The 12,790-nt window shown below is 41.7% G+C and overlaps 1 protein-coding gene across 1 annotated transcript in view; it reads left to right on the forward strand.

Annotated features, from left to right (window-relative positions):
* The first annotated feature begins 2,972 nt into the window (after positions 1-2,972).
* Positions 2,973-12,790, forward strand: part of CPLX1 (complexin 1) — a 249,378-nt gene continuing 239,560 nt past the window's right edge. The window contains exons 1-2 of the mRNA XM_040420355.1: positions 2,973-3,019; positions 4,453-4,564. Of these exons, the coding sequence (XP_040276289.1) occupies positions 4,534-4,564 (31 nt within the window). The 5' untranslated portion in view covers positions 2,973-3,019; positions 4,453-4,533. The remainder of the gene's footprint in view (positions 3,020-4,452; positions 4,565-12,790) is intronic.

The raw sequence follows: 12,790 nt of genomic DNA on the forward strand, positions 1-12,790 counted from the left end.
CAAAAAGATCCATTCGGTAAGTTCTGACTCGCTTACATACAGATACTCCTAGCTCATGGGGCAGAATGGTGAATGTTCTATTAAACTCTATGAGGGGAATTTATCATAGACCATGTTATACCCTGCACTGCCGGAGAAAGCGCTTAATTCATGACTAGATGCACACCTCGTCATAATTTAGGTGCATCCTTGGGCAGTCCGTGCACCTAGACTAAATTCTATGGCAGCTCTGAGCTGTCATAGTTTACAATCTTCTTCTGTGCCAGAAAAAACATCAGGCAAAAGAAGATAAATGCGCTGGACCTGCTGGAACCTGCCCCCTCCCACCCTTGTAAAGCCCCCTTCTCAGAAAGAGGTGAAGCCGCCATAGAAATGCTACTTGCACCTAGATTTAAGAGCAGTGGTATTTAAAAAGTGGCAAACACAGGGTTTTCAACTTTTTAATGCCTTAAAACTGGTGTAGGGAATAATTCCCACCTATATGTTGAAAGCAATACAGCTTTGCTTTGGAATGGGTTTTGATTCGTGCAATATCGAATTTATAAAACTTAGTGTATGTGTGTATATACAATCACAAAATTTGGCACATAGGTACATCAGGGTCTCAGCACTCAACCGACGGGGATTGAAAAAATAAAGGTAAAAATCTACTTCTGTCATCAGCAGGGGTGGGAGAGAGGGTGACTTTCTCCCTGCAGCTCGCGCTCAGACAGCACAGTGCTGCTGTCTGAGAGTGAGCTGTTCAAAAGGACATCCCTGTGTCCGTCCAGGCCCTGCGTCAAATGGAGGACAGGGAGTCTGAAAGCCAGACTGTCCGGCCTAAAACCGGACCTCTGGCCACCATAGGGGCAGGTTGCTGTGGAGGTCACAGTTAAGGGGACGGTCCGCTATGGAGGTCAGTGTTATAGGGCAGATTTCTGTAGAGGCCACTGTTAAGGGGACAGGGTGTTGTGGAAATCACTGTTAAGGAGATGGGGAACTGTGGAGGTCACTAATAAAGGGGCGGCCTCTGTGGAAGTCACTGTTGAAGGGGCGGACTGCTGTGGAGGTCACTGTTAAGGGGCGAGATGCTGTTAATGTTCTTTGCAGGGGTATTTAGGTAATGCTTGCCTGCCTTAATAGTTGTCAGTTTTGAAAAGATTTATATACAGTAGAAGTTCATATTTGAATGTAAAGAGATGGGGTACTGTGGAGGTCACTAATAAAGGAGTGGCCTCTGTGCAAGTCACTGCTAAAGGGGTGGGCTGTTGTGGAGGACTGTTAAGGGGCCAGGGAATGGTGGAGGTCACAGTTAAGGGGACAGTCCACTATGGAGGTCAGTGTTAAGGGGCGGGGTGCTGTAGAGGTCACTGTTATAGTGGATACTGTCGATATCTTTTAACGACCCACATGAACATTAAATGAAATAGATGAAATATACCAGTGCAAAGCCGGGTCCTTTTGCTAATATATATATATATATATATATATATATATATATATATTGTAGGAAGGCGCAAGGGACCATCGTTGACGGAAGGTATGTGTCACCGAGGTTCCTGGCCTCGGTGCAGTAAGAGCCAGTTTTCATGTGTCAGCATTAGTTACTGTTTGAAACCTTGCTATTTAGTATAGCTGTAATAGCTGATCCGGGACGACTCTCACTGGGTGTAGCCAAAGTTCTGGGTGGGTGACTACTCCCCATGTTCCAGGCCGGGTTTTGAGAGGCTTATAAAAAAACTGCCAGCATTGTCAGGTGGTGGTGGTGATGATCTCTCTCTGACATTGGACCTCTGCCAATCTCTGTGGAATCTGAGCCTTGTGCCAGGCTGGAGGCCTGAATCCGGGAGGACTGCTCTGTCCTGTGCTATGCCGACCGGGTGTGGATTAACACCCAGGATAAAAGGTGGCTGTTTTTGCTGTATGAATTGTCTGGGTGTGAACGAACACCAAAACTGCAAATGGACTGTCGTACTGTTTTGTTGCCATAAGTGTGAATAAAACACTGAAGTTTTTGAGTTACAAACTGGTCTTTGCCTCTATACTGCGTCCGCTTGTCCTGTCTACCAGAGCGAATCCCCACTATATATATCTATATACCTATAAACCTTCATTTTTAAAGTTATTCTACTGAACCTATGACAGTCACAACTTGGGTAATTAAGACAAAAATATATATAGAGGCACATGTAGTAGATGGAGACACACTTCTGCACGGTGGATATAATGTACCTATAGCAGATGCATTGGAATTACGTTGTCAGACATGTCATTTTATAAAGGAGATTTTTCCATAGCAGGTGGTATTTCTGCCGTTGTAGGGTGAGGCAAACATCTCCGCGCTCAGTCAATAAATATTCTGAAAGCATTAACAGTTTTCTCTGTTCTTCACCCATTAATAAAAGCTGACAAAGTGCATTGCATAAATCTACTGTACATTGAGCAGCCTGCAGGATGTGCATAGCAATAAATAATGAAACAGGAGCAAAGCAGAGAAAAGGTGGTCGACCCCCTATGATGGTCTTTTTATCCCTACTCCATTATGTCATCCTATAATGAACTACAAAGAGAAAAAAACTGGATAGTCTAGAGGGTGACATGCTTAGAAGGAGGGATCGAATAAATGCAAGTGGGATGCTCCGGAAATGCTGTGATTTGAAAAAAAGAGAATGTATGGAAGGAAAGAACAGGGAGGTTATTGATCATTCTCCTGCTTCACCTCTCTCTGTGGCTGCGCCAGCATTGCTCCTCTCTGCTGTAGGCCCCCTTTTGCATCCCCTCCATGTGCCCTTGTGAGATCTGGTCATTATTAAGCAGGGAATACAGTAACTTCATGAAGCTGTCTCTTCCCTAAATGCCCTTCAGCAGCGGCTGCAGTTCCTGTTGAGAGCACACATGGACTAGGGGAGGAGGAGACTGTGCTACAGAAAAAAAAAGGATACTCTAGGGGGAGGGGGGCGAGCTTTTCCTTCCATGGTGCAGAGTTGTTACTGAAAGGACAGGCAAACTGCAGGATCTCCTTTCTGCTCAAGAAGACAAGGTACTGGCTGGTTATTTTCATTTGCCTTGACTCCTTAGATTGCATTGCCTGTGCAGTCATCTGGGTAGGGAGCTGTCCCATCCTGCCTGGTGCTGAAACTAGGTCCAGAGCATCCATGCTGATAACAGGGTAATTCTTCTTAGCCGAGCTAATCGTGGAATTCCAGGCATAGCCTTTGCATGGCTTGTGTCCTCTTATGTCACTGTTTCTGCTGTGCTTCTTATGTCCTTTTCTGCCGACACATTGCTTCTAATACAGTATGTTGCCGCCTGCGCTGCCTTGGAGAACTGTGCTGAGATTTATCGACCAGCAGAGCTATCCTGGGCATGCTGCATCTACTGTTGTAGTATTAGATAGCTGAATGATACAATGCAGAGAAGTTTTTTTCAAGAATATTCTTTAATATGATATCACTGTGACATGCAGGCAGTTATGTAGGTTTAACTTTTTATTTTATTTTGTTGGTCCATTTCCAACTCTACATGCAAATGGGTTCCAATGTTAAATATCAGTGCTGCTTTTTAGGATATTCAATGAGTCATAATGTGCCAGTCTTTGAAGTACCAGTAGAGGGAGGCATCAAGCTGTGGTGTATTGAGAGAATGACAGTTCTTATCACCTGCAGTGCAGGAGTAGGACTTCTCCGGGATATCATATGTTGCAACCCACTAGGTTGTGCAGTGAGGTGGAACGCATTCTACTGCGAAGAGTGATTTTGTGTTTTGTTACTTATTATTTTGGTAGATAGGCTGTCAAAACAGAAGAGTGAAAAGTGTGAGGCATCGTACTTGATGTCACATTTTGTTTCTCTATGCCTAGTGTGAAATGTGGAGACAGCAGGGAACACAAGCCACATTGTGGTATTTAGAAGTCGAAGCATGCTTTAGCAATGTGACTTGCACTTGACCTCATTAACCTAAAATGTGTCCTAGTTGGTTTATCTTTGTCTTGTGTGTATTTCTAACATTGTATAGCTAGTATGTAAAGGTAGCAGTAACTTATGAAGTGGGACCAGGTCACCTCACCTTCAAATGTCCCTTTAGACACTACCCACCAGACATTGTAGACAAGCCCATCCAGCTGCTGGTGGAAGTCACACATAGGACACACCTTCAAGGCTAAATGTCTGCATGTTTCAAGGCAATAGAACCCTATTAAGAGAAATTGTAATTATGCATTCCTCCTGAATGATAATAATTCTTCACAGGTAGACGTTAATTAATACTTTTCATTTTGATGTTACTCGAGACCTATAGGGAACTATTTTCCATGTATGCCTCTCCTTGACCTCATTTGATTCTTTGTTACATTGGAAGTATGTATAGGGTCACTATGGAGACTGGTTGTTATTTTCAGTTTTTATACTATTCAATGTCGTAGGGTTGTTGTTCAATGTAAAGCTATATAAGTATATCTTTTTTCATGTATTTCAGACTAGAACACAGGAATTGACCTGCTTTTCTTGCATGTAATATATAATATACACTGAGTGGAAGGAATCAAAAGCCATCAGTATGGATTTTGTTATGAAGCAAGCTTTGGGAGGTAAGTGTAGACATTCCCTAATCAAAACCCAGGACAGTATGTCAGAAACTTAAGTACAATGCGTCAATTCCCAACGCTCCTCCCCTTTTCCCTATATCTCTGCACCATAAGGTAAAATACTACAGAGTCGCCATCTGAATAGCCAGGGGCAAAACATTTGAGTAAGTTGGGACTATTTTTAGAATATTTTGCCAGTAATGAAGTCACAAGATAATTCTGCTTTCATTCACACATTGCATTGCATCTACTTAGCACCTCGGAAATGCTTTCGAATATATATACATCAAAGATGATGCCACATTTTATTTCGCTTTTTTTATTATCTAATATAGTCGAGATTGCATACATATAAAATGGCGTATAAATAATGGATGAACTAATGCAATGTCCTGTGCAAGTTGAGAAATGTACACTACTTTCCTTGCTGATGACGTCTGAGCACGATATCAATCATTTTGCCAAGCGCACTGGAATGTACATCTTTCATGTACATTCAAATGTCATTTTCTTTAATGCTTCACCCAGCTAACCATTTCATTTGCTTATTAATCTTAGCAAATGGTAGTATAGCGTCCATATACATTCCATCGGCGCAATTGAATGTGCAGAATGCGTCACTCCCCTCGAAGTGACGGTCAAATGTTTAATTGAGCCTTAGTAAGATGCATTTTAATTTAATAATGACGTAACCGAGTCTTAATTACGGATATTTTAGTTTTAATGGAAAGCAGCATATAAGTCCATCTCTGTGTTAAACAGATAGTTGATCATTTAGAAAATTATGTATTTGCTTTAAAATGTTCTACCACTGTGGTAATTAGTGCCTTCATTTCTGCCAAGATCACCAGCACTTTCCTGGACAATCACACACTGCAGCTCTTTTCAGCAGAGCCATAGATATGGCTGTTTGCTCTTCTGTTCTGGGTGCCGTATTAAATTGTGCACTGCAGTATTTTTTGCTTGCATTAAATTATGTTTGGCGCAAATCTTTTATTTAACAAGTAGAATTAATGGATTGATTGGGATCTGCTGACTGTAGAAAAAACACTCTAGTAAGACCTGAAATGGGACTGAATCCATTAAGCGGGCTTCAGATAAAACCATTTGTCAAACCCTTCACTTAGAAAACAGCTCTATCGATAAAGAAAATAATTAAAACTCAGTGAACTGTAGTGAAAATGATTTTTTTTTATTTTTTTTATTTCCATTGATTTATGCCAAGAGGGTAGTTGAAGGTTAAAAATAGGAAAATACATTGTGCTGCTCTGTACAAGGTTTTATGGAAGTTTAAACCCATGGGGTGAAAATGATGCCATTCTAAGTTAATGTTCTTAGCAGGTGTATTTAGGTAATGCTTGCTTGCCTTAATAGTTGTCAGTTTTGAAAAGATGTATGTACAGTAGAAGTTCATATTTGAATGTAATAATGGCTATGCTTTATTCATATCAAGTAATAGCAGCTATCCACAAGGAACTGCAGGCCAAACAGGTGATATACTTTTATATTCTTCATATATAGATACAGTACATTCAAATGAGTGATATAGCTTTTAATAATGATATCAATGATAGGGTGTTCCCCAGAGTGAAACCATAGGTTGAGAATACCACGGTACAAGTAATGTATATGCTAGGCAATAGTGATTGTGCAAGCTACTCATCCCCGCTGAGTTACATTATGGATTCCAATATTGTAACCAAAAGATTAGAAAAAAAAAAGAGAAAGGTCATAATTAACAGATTGGCAGGGGTCCGACACCCAGCACCCCCAGCGATCAGCAATGTGTAGTGATGCAGTGTAATTGCTCTTCCCCATTAAAGTGAATGGGACGAGCAGTTGTAATTGCACTGCACCAGCACTACGCCACTACAAAGGAGACGGCATGCAGAGCACGAGCACCATAAACCCTTCAAACAGCTGATTGGCATGGATGGCAGGTGTCAGACCCTCACCATTTTGATATTGATGACCTATTCTGATGATATGTCATCAATATTATGCAACTGTAAAACCTCTTTAAAAACTGATGACCTATCCTCAGGATGGGTCATCAGTAGCTGAATTGTGAAGACCCCTGGCACTCCTACTGATAAGCTGTTTGAAGGACCCATGGTCCTCAGGCCAGTGATGCAGCCTCTTCGTAGTATACCAAGTACAGTGCCATACATTGCATAGTGGCTGTGCTTGGTATTGCAACTTAATCTCAGTTATTTGAGTAGGTTGACTGGGTTGCGCAAAGGCCATGTGAGCGATAGAGGCCTTAAAATTAGGGTCCTTTCACACGTCCGCAATTCTGTTTCCGCATTTTCAGAACAGAATTGCGGACCCATTCACGATGTGCTGCCCGGATCCTGAATTGCAGATACGCACTTCCTGGTCCGCAATTCTGTTCCCGAAAAAAATAGAACATGTCCTATTCTTGTCCGCAATTGCGGACAAGATTAGACATTTTCTAATAAGTGCCGGCTATGTGCGGTCTGCAAAATGCGGAACGCACATTGCCGGTGTTCCGTGTTTTACGGATCCGTGGATCCGCAAAACACTTACGGACGTGTGAATGGACCCCTATTTTGAGTGCCATGACACCTTGCAACAACTGTTCAGTTGAGGGGTGCTGGAAGTCAGTCCCTCAGCAATGTAATATTGATGACCCATCAGAAGACAGATCATCAATATTTAAGTCCTAGAAAATGCTTTAAAAATCAACATAAAAGAACTTGAAAATGGCATTTTTCCTCAGGTAACTAATAATATTAATGAAATCGCTAATTAACTGACTAAAATAACTAGGGTTATTGCTATTGGTGGTTCCCCTTCTAGTGAACTGTAGGGGATAGTGTCCTCCATTAATTTACATTGGATCCGCTGGAGTTATGTAGAGGCGCCGGCCTCTTTATAACCACCGCCTAGCTGTCTTACATTTAGACAATATTCTACTCCTAAACCAGGCGTAGTAAATTAGACGGGCCCATCCCCTTCCCCACCACACCTACTTTTTTAGACCTGGCGTGAGTAGGGGATATCACAGATTGCGGCGTACTTAGGCATATTTATGTTTAATACCGCATAGTATATGCTACACTAGTTGAAATAGTTTCAAATTACAAGTAGTATACAATTGCGCCAGAAACCTAATTAGAAGAGGCCGAATATGTAGTTGATAACAACATTAATTAACCTCCCCGCTTAAAATCAACGTTCACATCAATATCTACACACTCATAACTGCAACTGGTCAAGTCAATAAGGATGTTGTTTTTGAGTTTAATCTACACAATGAGGCAGATCTATTAGTTCTATATCAAATGTAGAGAACAGGCAGTCTAAAGATGTGCCAAATGTATCACAGTGGCTTTTGGTGCTTTATACCACCTATTGGTTGGATTCCTTTGTGACAGAATTTTGTGGCAAAATTTTGGTGCAGGTTGTCCCATTTCAAAGGAAATCTGTCAGCTCCATTAATCCCCCCAAACTAGAGTAAGCAGCCTGTAGTGTAAGTGTTGCTGAGTCCAACTATGTAATTTTAATCTTCATACTCACTTCCATTCTGATGCTGTGCTCCAACAAATCAGCAGTAAATGCATTGAGAGGACTCCTGAGCTCACGCATATAATGGAGAGGACTCAAGGAGGAGTCCTCTCAATGCATTTACTTCTGGTTTGTGGAAGCACAGCATCAGAATGCAAGCACCACTTATACTATACACCACTTACTCTTGTTTGGGTGTGTTTCGGAGCTGACAGATTCCATTTAAGACATGTCCCCTATCCACTAAGCCAGAAAGGTGCATTGGAAACTTCTTTTTTTTTACATTCATTTAAAGAACACACATCTAAAACAGGCTGCACAAAAAATGCACCAGATTTTGCCATAAAATAAGCTTGAATTCAGATACAGGCACAATAGTAAGTGTAGGCCATTGGATATGTGTAAAAGCTGAAATAGCCAGAGTACAGGAAAAATATGTAATTGAATCTGGCAGAAGTACAACTTCAATATTGACTCTGTAACTTAGCACAGAAGCACATACATGGCTCATCAACATTTTGCACTCGCGTGAGAAAAATCACGCATGTTTGGTACCCAAACCCGAACTCCTTCACAGAAGTTCGGGCTTGGGTTAGGTGTTGTGTAGATGTTATTATTTTCCCTTATAACATGGTTATAAGTGAAAATAATAGCATTCTGAATACAGAATGCTTAGTAGGTGATCAATTGAGGGTTAAAAAAAAAAATAAAAATTAACTCACCTTCTCCTCTTGTTCGCGTAGTTCCCGGTCTCTTCTTTTACTTCTTTAATGATGAGCTGCGGGCTAAAGGACCTTTGGTGACGTCAGATCACATGCTCCAATCACATGGTCCATCACCGTGGTGATGGACCATGTGATTGGAGCATGTGATCTGACGTCACCACAGGTCCTAGCCGGTAGTTCATCATTAAAGAAGTAAAGAATAGACCGGGAACTACACGAGCAAGAGGAGAAGGTGAGTTAATTTTTTTATTTATTTAACCCCTCCAGCGCTATTGTACTATGCATTCTGTATTCAGAATGCTATTATTTTCCCTTATAACCATGTTATAAGGGAAAATAATACAGTGAATAGACTGTCACCTAGCAACCATGCGTGAAAATCGCACCGCATCCGCACTTGCTTGCGGATGCTTGCGATTTTCACGCAACCCCATTCACTTCTATGGGGCCTGCGTTGCGTGAAAAACACAGAATATAGAGTATGCTGCGATTTCCACGCAACGCACAAGTGATGCGTGAAAATCACCGCTCATGTGAACAGCCCCATAGAAATGAATGGGTCGGTATTCAGTGCGGGTGCAATGCGCTCACCTCACGCATCGCATCCGCGCGGAATACTCGCCCGTGTGAAAGGGGCCTAAGGGTTACATAGCATCATAAATTAATATAATGCTATGTGACCCCGGCAGCACTGGGAGGTCAGGTCGGGAGCTGAGGGGCCTTAGGAATCTGCTCTGACAGTTCGATCTGTAGCCCTTATCTCTGAGCTTCTGCCAGCTCATAAAGACTCATTTAAAGAGGACTTTTCACCGAACTTTTTCATATAACCAGCTGGCTGTGTAGGGCATACTGAAGGTATGTTATAGCGTTTACTATGTTTTCTAAGCGCCTCTCCATTTGCCCGCTGTGCCCACCGTTTCCCATCTGGTATGTAAATTTATACCATTTCTCAAGGGGCGTCTCCTTCTCCCTGTGACGTTCTCCGCTACGATTGGGCGGCTCACAGCCAGGTAGAAAGAGACACCTCCTAAGAAACAGGGAGGTCTTTACATACCAGGCGGAAACCAGAACAGGGGGCATAGTGGGCAAACGGAGCGTAAATATAGTAAGCGCTATAACATATCTTCAGTATGCCCTACACAGCCAGCAAGTTATATTATAATGTCAGGACCGGTGAAAGGTCCTCTTTAAGCTAAGTTCTTATCAAACTGATACACATTTAGCTATAATGAGTGTTTATGAGCTGTTAGTGCAGATAAGGAAAAGCTGTTGAAAAAATTTAATAAAAACCAATAAAAAAAAGTTATTTTAGCCAAAACGAAGTAGAATGCAATATTAAAGAAAAGCCCCCAGAGGTATTCATAGCCGTCTGTGTTTTTTTGGCTTCTTATTGACATGTGTAACAAGGCCACAGATTATACAGCTTCACTGCTTATGAGACCACATCAAATAATGTAACCTGGCTAGAACACAATATTTCCTGAAGGATTATTAACCTACAGCAAACAGTCTACTTCAAATGATGTTTATCTGCAATAAGGTTGGGTTTACATGTTGCAGTAGGGTGCTGAGCTGTGAATGTTAGAGGTTACATTTTATAACATGCAGGGGCGTTTTGGCTATAGACTTTACAGGGAAATTTACCAGTGGGCCAATGCCCAGAGGGCCGCCTGGGCCCTCCGCACTGCTAACCAGTGGACGTTTTTGGGGATGTATTTTGTGATGGACTGTCTTATTTGGCTCTGTTGGGGTGGCATAATCTGCCACAATATGGTATTGCTGGCCCTGCCTTCCATCAATTTGGACCCAACTACAAAACAGGGCCACTATTAGTATTTTTTCTAGGGCCACTTTATGTTCCAAGTCCATCCTTGATAACATGCTTCACCTTGCCCTCACTTCATACTACTGCAACATGCCAACCCAGCAAGATGCAAATGCAATAATCATATAATCTGTATGTTATTGCATGAAACAATGTAATTGTCAAGCAATTATAAGAATAAGTGAAAGGAAGCATGTCACATACTGTAACTTCAGTATATAAAATGGATATTACTTGAAATGGAGAACAGTCTAGACAGACAATTTAACCATGTCGATTGTGTATTTCCCCATTTACCCCAGTTATGGGTTACAGATGAGAAGGCCTGCCTTGTATTTTGAAATGTATGCTCTATCAAATGGTGTTAGTTTCCAACTGAGAACATAACCGACGTTGTCTCTGAAAAGTAGTTCTCTACAGTCTCCTTTATCATCTCTAATAGATGTGGTTATCATTTATAAAATAATTTCAGAGTACATCTGGCAGCAGTTAGATCACTGCAAATGGTGCACCACAATAGTATGCAACTGACAATACAAGGCTAAACCCTCACACTGATGTTAAAAAATTACATTTTAGCCAATATATTCCTGTCAGGAACATATCGGAGCCCATGCACCCCACCAAGGTATCTCAGTGTAGCGTGGGACCTACCGCTAACCTACCTAAAGTGTGTGAACACTGTCCGATAGGTGCCAAGGTCCGACTCACAGCCAAACTCCCACATACCTCCAAAGTAAGATCACTAATACAATGGGAGGAGGGAGGAGACTGCGAGCCCCACCTATAGCAAGCCATGTGACACAGGCTACCAGGTGCACTAGAATGTTACCAACGATAAACGTCCGCACATTCAATACATATCAAGAAAAATCACAGAATAAAGTTGGAGGAAATGCTCAAACTCCAATATTGTTGCGTATTTATAACCGGGGTAGCAGATCCTCCACATGTGATCCGTTGCTAACGGCAATTCACAGCAAAAATGCGTACAATGGAGGATGCCGGCAGCGGACCACATGTACCACAAAAACATCCTACACAAGATGAAATAATGTGTGGATGAAAATATAAGAGTAAATAGATCGCTGCAAATGGTGCACCACAATAGTATGCAACTGACAATACGAGGCTAAACCCTCACACTGATGTCAGGAACATATCGTAGCCCATGCACCCCGCCAAGGTATCTCTGTGTAGTATGGGACCTACCGCTAACCTACCTATAGTGTATGAACACTGTCCTATAGGTGCCAAGGTCCTACAGTATTTGGGGTTTGAGCATTTCCTCCCAGTTAGGCCACTCTGTTCTGTGATTTTTACAACTGGCAGCAAACTAAGCTTCATATATCATTGAGCACCATAGACCATGATATACTAATATCTTCTTCTACTCTGGAAAGACAGAAACATGATAAATTACCCTGAGATTAGTCAGAAATAGAAAAGTGTTTTTGCAACGCACTGTACTCAATTCAATGTCTGACTTTGTTAGGTTACTTCATTAGAATTTGTTTGAAGGTTGAACCCAGATAACCTTTCATCACCATCTTTATCAGCCATGTGAGTCCATGGAATTTAGAGCATTCGCAGTGAGTAAGAGAGGGGTTTCCCAGAACAACACAGATATAACAGTTGAGCAATGACTTTATTAGCAAGTAACATGACCTTTTAAAGAGATCCTAAAAGGGGTTGTCTGAGTTATCCTAATATCACTCAATGACATTAAATGCCTAAATATAAAAAGCAAAAATAAAAAGCATCCTATACTAACATTCTTCTGTATACAAGGTATACAAGGTAGCATCAGTGATGCACAGGTATACAGCTATACATGTGCTATATTCTGCTGAGGAATATAGTGAATGGCTGCAGTGGTCACATGCAGTGATTGGCTGCAGTGATCACATGCAATATACTTGCATGTCACTGCTGCAACCCCTTAAAACCCTATGGGGGTCATTTATTATACTGAAATACACCTAATAAAATTGTGGGCGTGGTGTGGGCGGGCAAGGGGATGGTTCTATCTGTAAGACAGCTTGAAAGCTGTCTTACATTTAGAACTGACGCTGGATGCGCCAAAGTTAGAGATGCCTGTGCCTCTTGATAACTTTGGCGGATTCTCCACTAGCTATAGGGATTTAT

Source organism: Bufo bufo, chromosome 2 (assembly GCF_905171765.1).
Source record: "Bufo bufo chromosome 2, aBufBuf1.1, whole genome shotgun sequence".
Taxonomy (NCBI): domain Eukaryota; kingdom Metazoa; phylum Chordata; class Amphibia; order Anura; family Bufonidae; genus Bufo; species Bufo bufo.